The following is a 12,141-nucleotide window of genomic DNA, read 5'->3' as shown; positions in this document are numbered from 1 at the left end:
GCTCACGTTCCCCGCGCCGCGCAACGTCAACAAGCGTCACGCACTCCGCTCCGCTCGCATAAACACCCGATATCAACAACGCGTAACCTACACGACCACAGTGCAACGGTGACTCCTGCCCTGTCCTAATGACGAGTGCCGTGATCTTTACATTAACAGTTAAAACGATGTTGAACGAGAATGTGTGTAGATAAATACGAGTGAAGCCGGCACGTGAATATTTTTCGATATGACGATAGACACTGGCGGCTAGTGCGTTGAAGTCGCTCGGCAACGGCACTTGTTCGATACAGTAGTGGTCGAGCGTTCGCGCGGGTCGCGCACGCCGTCCCGTCACGGCCGGCGGGCGCACGTGGTTCGCGAGTGACGTTAGTGATTGATGTTGATGCCTGAGTGAACGGACCGATGGTTTGGTCAGGGGGCGGGCGAGCAGGGCGCGTGGCGCGTTAGCGCCATGCTGACATTTGTGTTCGCGGTGTGGTCAGCAGCTCGCGCGCTGGGCTGGGCGTGCGACGGGCCGGCGCCGACGCCGGAGGCCGACGAGGCACCGGTGCTGCCGCGGCTGCGCTCCGCGAGGGCCTCCAGCGACCTCTCCACGCTCAGCACCACCACCTCTAGCTCCAGCCAGACCGGCAGTAGTGACTATTCTAGTAAAAGGTCCACGTCCCCTTACAACTACCATTCTACCTATTACGAAAATCCAAACACATACCTGTATTTAGGCCTTCACTGACTAATCAACTTCAAAGAGTTGCAAATCATTGAAAACAATTCCATTCCTTAAGACGAGTAGGTAAACTGAATCTAAATTTACACTACACATTTCCTGTTCTGAGTTTATTCTCTTTTCCTCCATACACATATAATTGTACGTCGACGTTGTTGTTTTGTCTTAGGTATTTAACAACTAGGTATCACATTGTCTGTCTTAATCAACTCCCATGGTTGAGAATTAACCTTCATAGCCGACACGTGGGGCGTAACTTGGACTTTCGACTCCTCTAATTAATCTGCTGCGAGATGAACGATAATTGTTTGATATAACAGAATCCATAACAAACCGCTTGGTCATAATAACGACCATATTTGTATTGCTTAGTACGTTCATAATATACATACGTAGCTCATACTGGCTTTAGGTTTTTTTTTATTATATGAATACTTTTAACAAGTACGACCGAAACAAAATTTTATCCTATGATAGAAAACTGAATTCGTAAAAAATTAATTTTAATAGTCACCCGTCTCTCAACTTAGTAAAAATTGCATTTATATTTACTAAGAATACTAAGTCGTTCCATTATTTAAAATGTAGACAAAACATGGGTTTCTGCCTTCCTAGAATAAATAACAAAACTATGTAGGTATGATGTGTATAATAGACATAAATAATGGTTTATTATAAGTATTGAATTAAAATATTAATATTCCTAACATTCCATAAATTAATTTCATTCATAAATCGTGTATGTGTATATTGATGAAACGCTGCATGCTCAAATTTAAATGTTTGAAGGAAAATTAAGGATGTGGCTTCCTATTCACTACAGACTTGAGGAAATTGTTTTACAAGCAACATCAAAGTAAGATTATGTTTATAGCTTCCTGCTTTATATGGCAGGTGAAACGTTACAATTTCACTTTACTACCGAGAGGACAATGCCCTATCCATACACGAAACGCTATATCATCGCAATATTGTGGATGTAACTTAATAACGAAACAATGTACTCAAATAAGGCGAGAAAGCTTTCAAAATATTACCTACAATTCAATACAATGTAACGCCTTTGTACTACTTTGCTGCCAGCTTCGTCGTGAACTAAAATAAAAAGTAAAGCTATTGAAGTTTATAAATTCATTTGGTAAACGGTACAAAAAATCTACTGACCCCTATACCCTGAAAAAGGAATTCAATCACTCTAGTGTGTATCAATCGACAAAGGATTGGACACAAAGAAATTAATTGAGTAATTTAATAACGCGGAGCAGAGGCGGTGCATCGAGTTCTTTTCACTCGGATATCTCGGATACTTATAGTCCTACAACTATTGACTGATAATATCACTTTGTAAGGATATGTCATATGGCGTAGATGCACCAAAAATTGATCCAACACAGTGCATGAAAGCGAGCCAAGCGTATGGGCTAACTAGTCTAAGTGAGTAAAATGCGTGATGCAGACTCATCAACCATGCAAGGGCATCAAATTTAATGAGAATGTTTAGTCGAAAATATACAGTGTATAAAATCTAATACGGGCGAATCTTAACGGTGGTTACTATAGGACGTATTAAAAAATCTAATTACGAGTGGATACCTTTTGTTTAGAACAAAGTAACATTTTACAAAATAATTCGGCGCACAATATAATGCTGACACACTCGCGTTAAGTTAAACGCTCGTTGGCATATAATTATTATATATACTTAATAATATGTAATGTCATTAACTGTCACTGCAATCATGTTTACAGTATATTGCTGCTGAGAAAATTTTCAAAAATGATGTAAAAATTCAGAGTAAGTTGAAAACATATTTTTTGGTTCAATTTATTGCCCGCGTAAGGCTTACACATATTGCTTTGTCCTTACTTTTGAAATCTTTTACCTACAACTCGAATGCGCTCGAATTGAGTCTACCTCTAGCATACGTGTGCACTACGTGATACGGGGATCAAAGAACGATACGAAACGGAAAACTTCTATTCTATTTGCGATCCAAAGTCGAGCGAGCTGGTGAAATGCTTATTGTTCATGCAGAATAAGTAAAGCTTTGATGGAAAGGAAATAGTTTTCGTGACGTATGTCGGCGGTGGAATGCTATTCCATGACTGGTTGACTAGGACCGGTTATAGCTAGCTATAGTCTGTAGGTATCTTTATTTAAATAGATATAAACAAAATCTATCCTGAAAGTCCTACCTAAACCAGGGTAAATGATAATATTACACGACCAAATAAAAAGGTTAAAGACAGGTCGCCCAGTGACTGATTGGCTTGGTTTTTTATTTGATCAGTTAACCAGCAAATGTTGTGACTTGTATCTGAAAATCTACCAATTATTTACTTACGGTTTTTAAGTGCCTAAAAGTATAAAGGCGTCAATCTTTCTACAAGTAATACCTACCTACTTATTTCAAAATGCAATTCATAGAAAACATATTTATTTTACGAAAGTAACTTATCTGACCTATGTCCCGGCTAACAAAATACACCAGCATTCTAAGTTTTATTAAAATAAATATATAGTCTTCGAATAAATTGCCAATTACATCTATTCAGAGTCATAAAACTTTATTTTCCCGGCATTTCAGTAAAGTTTGTCTTCGCTTCGCTCACTGCATCATGGCTGCGAAACAGTTCAGGGTGATTCATCTTTTAACGCGTCAGAAGATCTTTCAAAATTATTGATCATGCCTGGCGTTCCAGACTTTATTTTTAAAGCATAATGTTAGACCATCCACAAGGTTGAGTTTACTGACCTTGATCTGATTATAAACACAAACAGGTATATGCAATAAGGTAGCAAATCTAATGCATAAGTACCTTAATTTATAAAATTAGTATAAGAGATTCTATGTAACATTAGTCGACCAAAAGTAACGTCAACAATTAGATCACTCTAAAACGACATTCGGCGGGTTGTTTCCCGTGATCATGATTCATGATACGTAACTGCGTCTAGATATCGGGAGCTCGACAAAAATCAAAAAGGTAATCACGGTCAATATTATAAGTAAGTCTTACGAAATCGTGAATCATCCAAAATTCTTATTCGGCGTATCGTCTGCGAATCAATAAACGGAAAATAAATTGTCACACAATAATTACGTACCCTTACCGAATGCTTTTATTTTTAAATGAAATTAATTTCCAGTTTATCAAAACACATGAGCTTCTAAAATCCGATTAACAAAAATTACTTTGTTATTAATTTCGTGTACACGAGTCAAACGTTTGAGGGTCTGATAATATTAGCACGCCGGTTCTAAATTACTTCCTTGAGTGACTATTAAGGTAAATTCTCAACCATGAATTAATTAAATTTTATTGATAATGACGTCGGTTTCAGCGTTCCCGTTTTTAGGGTAGCTAATATGCAGGGTTTTTCAAATTACCATCACAAGTATTATTTAATATTTATCCATTTTTTATCTCAATTACTTAATACTTACTTAATAAAAACATAATGTCTCGTTTTACACCGACATACACTCACACTCACACATAGATCGTTTTATCAGGTTATTATATTAAGGACATTGCTTTTTATAAAAGTTCAAAATAGAAATGGCCTCCATTTACTTTTCGGGCCTGGCGCACCAGGGCGCTCTATCCTAGGTTGTCTTAAAATTAAGTTTTGGGCCTTCATCACCCTCTGGATACTTGACCACCATTAGTATATCTATCCAGAGGTTATGCGCAAAACGAAACCACGCAGAACTGTTAACTGTCACTTGACACTGGATAACATCAGTTGTCAGGAGACCTTCCTCTTTGGGTTATATGTATATCAATGGTCTCTTAAAGAGCGATAGCATTGAGGGGACATGCTGACTCGGCTAGGTGTAGCAAAGACGTTAAGAAAACATTGTTTAAAGCATTCTGTAAATTCTGTCAAAGAGTCAAGGATAAATATTGTCACAATTGTCGTGGTCTGGCTGGAGCAGTGTGCTGACTAGGGGACTGTTCAGGTGGAGCGAAGCGCCGCGGCGTTGGAGCGCCCGGGGCGCCTCGAGACGCCCTCTGCGCAGGACTCCGGTATCCGCCAGGAGACGGACTACTGGCAGGTAGCTAAAAATTCTTTATACGTCCCGCTATGGAGCGGTACAGGGTCGAACGACCTCTTACGAAGTTTAGTTATCACGTTCACTGTGGTACAGGGTCAAAAGACCTCTTACGAAGTGTGGTTGCGAGACTCTAATTGCTACAGCGAAGGTTGCCTATGGATACTCATGCAAGATATTTATCGTTTGACATAAAATAACTTTTGACCATCCCTTTGCATTTTTTTATGACCAGCGTTATTAGGACAATTGAGATTATACACCCTGTTTTTATTGAATTCCGTTAACTTTAAGGAAAGATTCATTACATCAAATACAATTAATTTCTCTAAGAAACTAACGTCTTAACTCTTGCGGTTATCGAGTTATTAAAAAAATAAAGATAATTTACTGAACACGTGTGTCACAGCCTTTACCAATTCCTAATGTTATTTGTTTTGACATGTACCGTCAATCAGTTGACACTAACTTGAATGTTATTCTTAAGGGTCTCTCTCTCTCAGACTAATGAATTCATTTATTATGTATGAAAATGATGAAATGTTGTTTTTGCGAATTTAACTACAGGCTGGTTTCTTACAATGAACCTAACGACGTGTCGACTTTAAAGGAAAACAAAAAAACCGGCCAAGTGCGAGTCGGGCTCGCGCACAAAGGGTTCCGTAGCAGCAAATATAATAAACCAATAACTTAACCAAAATTACAGTTAAATCAACCTATCTCAAAAACTATAAGAGATACTTTGATCAAACCAAAAATCGTTGAAAGAGTTAATTAGCATGCATCACCTCTATTTTTTTTAGAATTTTATACCCCGTAGTTATAAAAATAGAGGGGGGGGACATACTTTTTACGACTTTGAGAGCTGATATCTCAAAAACCGTTCACTTTAAGAAAAATGTTTTTTAGAAAACTTTATATCATTTTAAAAGACCTTTCCATTGATACCCCACACGGGTATGTACATCGAAAAAAAAAATTTTCATCCCTCAGTTACATGTATGGGGGCCCCACCCCCATTTTTTTTACTATTTAGTGTCATAATTTTGTAGCGGTTCATACAACACATATTCCCATCAAATTTCATCACTGTAGTACTTATAGTTTCCGAGTAAATCGGCTGTGACAGACGGACAGACGGACAGACGGACAGACGGACAGACGGACATGACGAAACTATAAGGGTTCCGTTTTTGCCATTTTGGCTACGGAACCCTAAAAAACACGGTGTATTATACTTACCTACTATTTTGGATCGTATCACGTACGATATGTTGTACTATGTCTGAACTGGTTTTCAAAACCATTTTCAAAAACAAAACGACGAAATTGAAAACCTGTATGGCTTACCTTTCTCGGTCAACATGTCAATAGCAACAGATGGAAAAAATACAAATATATTTTGTGGGAAAGTTGATATAGATACAGGTTGGTTCTCCATTTACCCTCACTATTACGTTGACATTTCGTCGCTTCTGTACCCACATCACCGCTATCACGGGACGTGTAACCGCTGTCGAAACGTCGGAAGCAAGTAGCCACCACAACTGCCTTAGCTGTGTCAACAGACATATTCGATAACGTCCGTGTAAATTGTGTTCTATACCTCTCGCTCGAACTAATTTGCGAGCATGAGCGAGATGTATAGTATAAGTTACGTACAGTGAGTATTCTGTCGAAACGTCAGTGTCAAACAGTGTGGCTACCATGAATTATTAATATGTTACTTGATAGTGAAAACATTACGGAAAATGTATGTTATTTCTGGTTTTAACGACTAGTAATGAATTGTCGCCAGGCGGTATTTCCGGACCGATACGACCTTCAAACCTTCAAGAAAAGAGACTACACTCTTAAAGGTCGGCAACGCACCTCCAACACTTCTCATGTTTCGGGTGTCCATGGGCAGCAGTGATCGCTTACCATCAAGCGACCTGTCTGCTCGTTTGCCTCCTATCCCATAAAAAAACCCTTGGGGCGCTTATCGCTTTCTCCGTACAATTAAGGGTCCCCCCACATCTAGCGTCTCGCGAGCGTCGCGTCGGGCCAACTGTATGGAAAAAGACGTCGCGTCGACGCGACGTCGACGCGGCGTCAGGCTTTGCCCATACAGTTGGCCCGACGCGACGCTCGCGAGACGCTAGATGTGGGGGACCCTTTGTCATAGAGTGACTTTTTAAAACTCATGTCAGCTAAAAAGGACCGTTCAAACTTTGCATAGTGACTTTTGAGGTCATAATGAACAACTATTATTATGGGACCAATGCAGAAATCGCGAAAAAAATATTGGCAGTTCCATAGAAATGAGTGTCATCATGACGACATTTTGCGATTTCGGCATTGGTCCCTTTATAAAAGTTGTTCATTATGACCTCAATAGTCACTATGCAAAGTTTGAACGGTCCTTTTTATTTCACAGTGAATTTTTATTTATTTATTCATAACAAAAGAAAACTTTAAGTGGCATAAGTAGGTACACAAATATTTTCGCCAAACTGTGGACTTTGTTGGCGAATAATGCGCTCTAAAATAACGAAAACAAGTGTGTGATGAGTATACCCCCATCCACTTACATATTAAACTAAACTACAACTACGAAACAAATAATTAACAACACCCTCAGCTGATCATCAGTGGATCCTATGCCTTTGCAATTTCTGGTCAGGATTTATTTATTAATATTTTTATTTTATTATTCAAATAAGTTACACAGCATAACAGTAAAAACTAAGGCACTTTGAAACTAAAAATAAAGAAAGAACTTGCGGATGTACGTCACGCGAAGTGTTGCCAGTATCGTCGTCGTGGTGGCGCCATCAATGCCAGGATTGCCAGGGCGACAACATCCGGCCGTCCTGCGTCACGAGTTACTCCTGGAACTCGTTATGACCTGATGCGGAAGCTGTGAACATAAATACACATAGGTATAACGTATGTCAACGATAAGAATAATATAATAGCATTCAGGTTAATTATTCCATAGCATATGAAATGTTTGAAAGTATCTTGGTTTAAACTAGGTAATGTCACAATTACCCTAGTCGTGTATCACCAAATACAATATGCAATAGTGTTCATCACAGATTTCTACTGCATATTATCTCACAATTCATAGCTCATGGAATGTTCAAAGCTTTAGCATTAGGTCTTTTATAATAAATTTTGTAAATGTATTATGCAATGTAATTGAATATAATATGTTTTACTGAAACAGTCTTTCACTACGACATAAATTAATCGCATAATTAAGTTTCATATATCATAAATAAATACCTTTCATCGACAACATCCGGTTACTCCTCTATCCTGTATCCGAAAAACACCTCATTGGGTACTGCGGCTGTTTTGTTGACAGTGCTATCACCTGCTTTGCTGGATAATAGGTATATGCATATCCCATTAATATACTCTGTCTCGGCCGTTCGAGCGAGGTACGGCTGTCGCGATAATATGACGTCTTATATGCCCAGCGTTGCAATACTCTAAATAACTTTGAAGTAAATGCGCTACCCGCGTCACAATCAGTCGTTCTGGGTTACCAAAAGTATTATAAATCTTCGTTAGCTCTCAAATTACAAATGTAATTTTAATGTTTTTAACTGCAGAGATGAATACAAAATGAAAGAATCCACGAAGTCTAGCAATTAATGTTTTGTTGTGTTGTTTTTACGAAAGAGCCATGGAGGTCATCCATGTGGAGAGTAATTTACTTTATTTCTTATTACTTTAGTTTACTTTGTACCTATTTTATACGGTCAATGAAATAAATAAATATATGTTTACTGTTATGTTTTAAGTATTAAAAGCGGACGATGGAAAAACCTTTATTACCTAACACTTTATATTCATTAAATGTCCGTTTATTAGACTCGGCCTCCCCTGACAACAATACAAATAGAGAGTCTTGTACAGTAACTGACAATAACCAGTCATCTTCAGTTACACATTAGGTACGGAATAAGTTTCGTTACGATCCATTGACAGCTCACCCTATGGCGTTACGTCGAACAAACCGATTTACTTATACGTGGCACTATTTTTGTTTAATTAACGTATACATATTTAAATTTATTTAACGCAAACAGTCTGTAGTGATTTTAAATTGAATAACCGTTAAATAATGACAGAATCGTTATAGTCCGGTTACGATTGCTAAATAACTCTAATAATTTAACGGAGTGAAATGTCTTTTCATCTTTTGTCATTTGTAGGCTATAAAAATGAACTAGCCGTTCCCCATTTTTAGTCAAAATCATCAAACTAGGTACTGAATAGCGTCTGTATAGAAATTAATCTGCAATTTAGGGTCAAAATTTCAAGCACTGCATTGTATTAATCAGTAAACTTTTCTTTTAGATCGGTTTATTTGACGTCAGTTTTATTGATAACTACACACAAGATGTTTTACTTAGACTATTTAGCCAAATCTTGCGATTTACACTGAGGGTACTTTGAGAAAATATTGTTTACTATTAGCTTTATGCTCGCTAGATAAATCTGCACTCTAATTAATGACTACGTTTTTTTTTTTATGCTTAAGACTTGTGCCGGATCAAACGTATGATGATGCTTTTGTGCTTCTTGAAATTTCGTTCTACATATTAGAAAATTAGACCCATTTAACATGGTCAACAACATATGGTTGTACGTTGTTAGCCGCAACTGCTTCGGTAACTACGAAAGGATCGTCATGTCTAAACCCTTAAACTAATAGGTTTTATTTTGAATGGTTGTAATTTATAACGATGTATTAGGTCTGTTGCTAACAGTGAAAACGTACCACAATATAATATAAAAAGAAAACCAATTTAAAAAAAACGCATCACACTCTGTATCATTTAAATTTACCTTTTATAAAACTTTCATCTTGCGTGAGACTTCAATAGATTATATTTAAACTTCAACTTCTTTCTCAGGTTTAGGCTTTAATTTAGATTTGCACGCAGCTTCTATATGACCAATTTTACTACATAAAGTACAACGGATAGTATCTTTCACCGTACACGTATTTCTTTTATGTCCCATTTCGCCACATCGATAACAACCCTGGTTATTTAACTGATTTCGACTGCTAGAAGGTGTCTCAGTTTTGCCAGCAGAGTCCGACCTATCATCATTATTATGGCTTGTTGAACCATTGTTTCCATACGCTGGCTTAGTATACGAATGAGTCTTTTGAATAGGGGGCTTATCAGTCGCGGTGTACGTCCTACCATGCAAAAATGCAGCTAAATCTTCACAGTATCTAAAGTTACCTGCCTCAACTGCCGTACTTATATTGCTATCGCCAATTGCACCAACAATAATCGAATTGATATCCCTTTCACTAAATCTTAGCATTAATCTATCAATTTTACCCTTTTTTTGAAAGAAAAACTCGTAAAGAGACTGATTAGGCAAGGGCTTTGTGTCGACTAACTGTTTGAGCAAATTGAACATACACCGTTTCGTTTGGAAAGTGTCCGACAACGTTTTACGCCATTGACGCCATTTCCATGACGTCCACCGAGTTTCGTTTTTCTGAAGAGAATCTAGCCACGTTTTAGCAGAATTACGTAATTTTTGCAACGCTTGGTATTTAACCATATTATCCGACCAACCGAATGCACTCGCGTTAGCTTGAACCACATTTAACCACATGTCTATATCGTCTACCAGAGGGTCATATTCGGGAATAACTGATGACAGGACAACGTTTTGACTCACAGTTGGCGATCTCTTACGGCCACGTTTCCTTCTTTTTCTTGAGGCATGTTCACTGCTGGAGCTTGAAGTTGCCGAGTCCGATGACGAGCTAGACGATGTGCTCGATACTGACGAGCTTGAGCTAGTGTCACGTTTCTTTGCGTGGCGCCTCGACTTTTTCCGATGGCGTGGCATGGCGTGGTGCTGTTACTCTTCACTTCTGATGAAATAAACACCAAGACAACATTTATACATTTATTTATTAATCCAAAACATCAATACAAGATATAGACTGATTGTATTAAGTATAATGAGCGGACCACATTATACTTAATACACCCGTGAATGATATGACAACAGATTAGATACGTTATACTTAAATCACCAATATAGAACACTGAACGGTTTGTAGCTCCGTAGTTCGTGGCTGCTAGACGGCAAGTGCCCGTTACTGCCTCGTGCTTGCCCTTTTATAACGTCGGGTTTGACAGTTGCGGATGTACGTCACGCGAAGTGTTGCCAGTATCGTCGTCGTGGTGGCGCCATCAATGCCAGGATTGCCAGGGCGACAACAGAACAATATATATATTAAAAAATACAAAACAGAGAGAAAAAAAATACAATAAATTTACATTTGTGGTAGCAGTAATACAGGTAGGCAACGGTAGTAACATTTAATTAGATTAACCGTTTGTCACGTGTACTTAATGGAGTTCTGAGTTGGCCTTCACTCGCGATTGCAATGTTTATTATGTTTAATTTTAATGTTGGTATGGTAGGCAACAATTGCATCTTTACCCAGGTCGGTTGGTATTGTATTGTCCCACTGAGAATTATTAGCAAGATGTAACAATAGTAGTGGGTACATTGGATATGTTCTGATTAGGAGAAAATGGAAAAGGAACGGAATTTTGGTTGTCCATTTACCCACCAATTAGGGAGTCAATTATAGACCAAATTTTTCCTTCAACATTTCTCTACTGAGAACATGAGTGTAATAAATACTGTAGATAATATGTTGTGTAGCTGTTAGGTATATTTCTCCAAAACATTTGCTAGTGATGACGTCATTCTACGTCACAAAAGTAGATAGAGGTAACATTTTGTGACTAAAGCGTCTAAACATTGATGACGTCATTGAGTACATATGAACCAGAAAGACAACCATGATCTGACTAAATTTCTACACAATAACTATTTTGAACGCCCGCAAAAACGACGGGGTGTTATAAAAATCGGTCCACAATGTCGGGGGTTTTTTCAAAATTTTAATTTTGTGGTTAGGTTATTTAATATCCAACTAAATACCTGTATCTGCTGCCTATCGAGAATGCAATTGTTTTGTTCTTGCACTACTAATTTCACAACTAATTTCACATTACTAACGATGTCTTTGGCTTACCACATCTAAATAGACTTGGCTCCCTACCAATGTTTTATAATGCAGTAAGTAAATAAATATCTCGCCGAGACTAGAAATTACATGTGGCAGTTTCATGTCCAGTTATTATAATATATTGATCCGTTTTGAGATGGCTCCTATAATTAGGTACTGTGTTGTTGACACTGACCTAGCTCTGACATAGGTATTTATATTATATTATATTATAGGACATTCTTACACAGATTGACTGAGGCCCACGGTAAGCTCAAGAAGGCTTGTGTTGT

General features: G+C 38.0%; 2 protein-coding genes across 3 annotated transcripts in view; one reads left to right on the top strand and one right to left on the bottom strand.

Annotated features, from left to right (window-relative positions):
• LOC125226452 (cAMP-specific 3',5'-cyclic phosphodiesterase-like) overlaps positions 1-12,141 on the top strand; it is a 729,130-nt gene that overhangs the window by 548,380 nt on the left and 168,609 nt on the right. The gene's annotated exons all lie outside the window — the stretch shown is intronic.
• On the bottom strand, positions 7,567-11,038 carry LOC125226453 (putative uncharacterized protein DDB_G0271974). Of its 2 annotated transcripts, none has more exons than XM_048130437.1 (2): positions 10,495-11,038; positions 7,567-7,690 (listed from the first exon to the last, which is right to left on the bottom strand). In XM_048130437.1, exons 1-2 carry the CDS (start codon positions 10,666-10,668, stop codon positions 7,649-7,651), a joined length of 216 nt encoding a protein of 71 aa, XP_047986394.1. In that variant the 5' UTR covers positions 10,669-11,038; the 3' UTR covers positions 7,567-7,648. The 2 variants fall into 2 exon arrangements, with proteins under 2 accessions (XP_047986394.1, XP_047986393.1); XM_048130436.1 differs by lacking the exon at positions 7,567-7,690 and having other exon boundaries at positions 9,317-10,693; positions 10,859-11,038.

Source organism: Leguminivora glycinivorella, chromosome 5 (genome assembly GCF_023078275.1).
Source record: "Leguminivora glycinivorella isolate SPB_JAAS2020 chromosome 5, LegGlyc_1.1, whole genome shotgun sequence".
NCBI classification, from domain to species: Eukaryota; Metazoa; Arthropoda; class Insecta; order Lepidoptera; family Tortricidae; genus Leguminivora; species Leguminivora glycinivorella.
This window is presented reverse-complemented; position numbering and strand designations above follow the sequence as displayed.

What these genes read in the sequence shown, in the direction of transcription:
- LOC125226453 (XM_048130436.1), bottom strand. Translation starts at nt 10,668, where the DNA reads ATGCCACGCCATCGGAAAAAGTCGAGGCGCCACGCAAAGAAACGTGAC.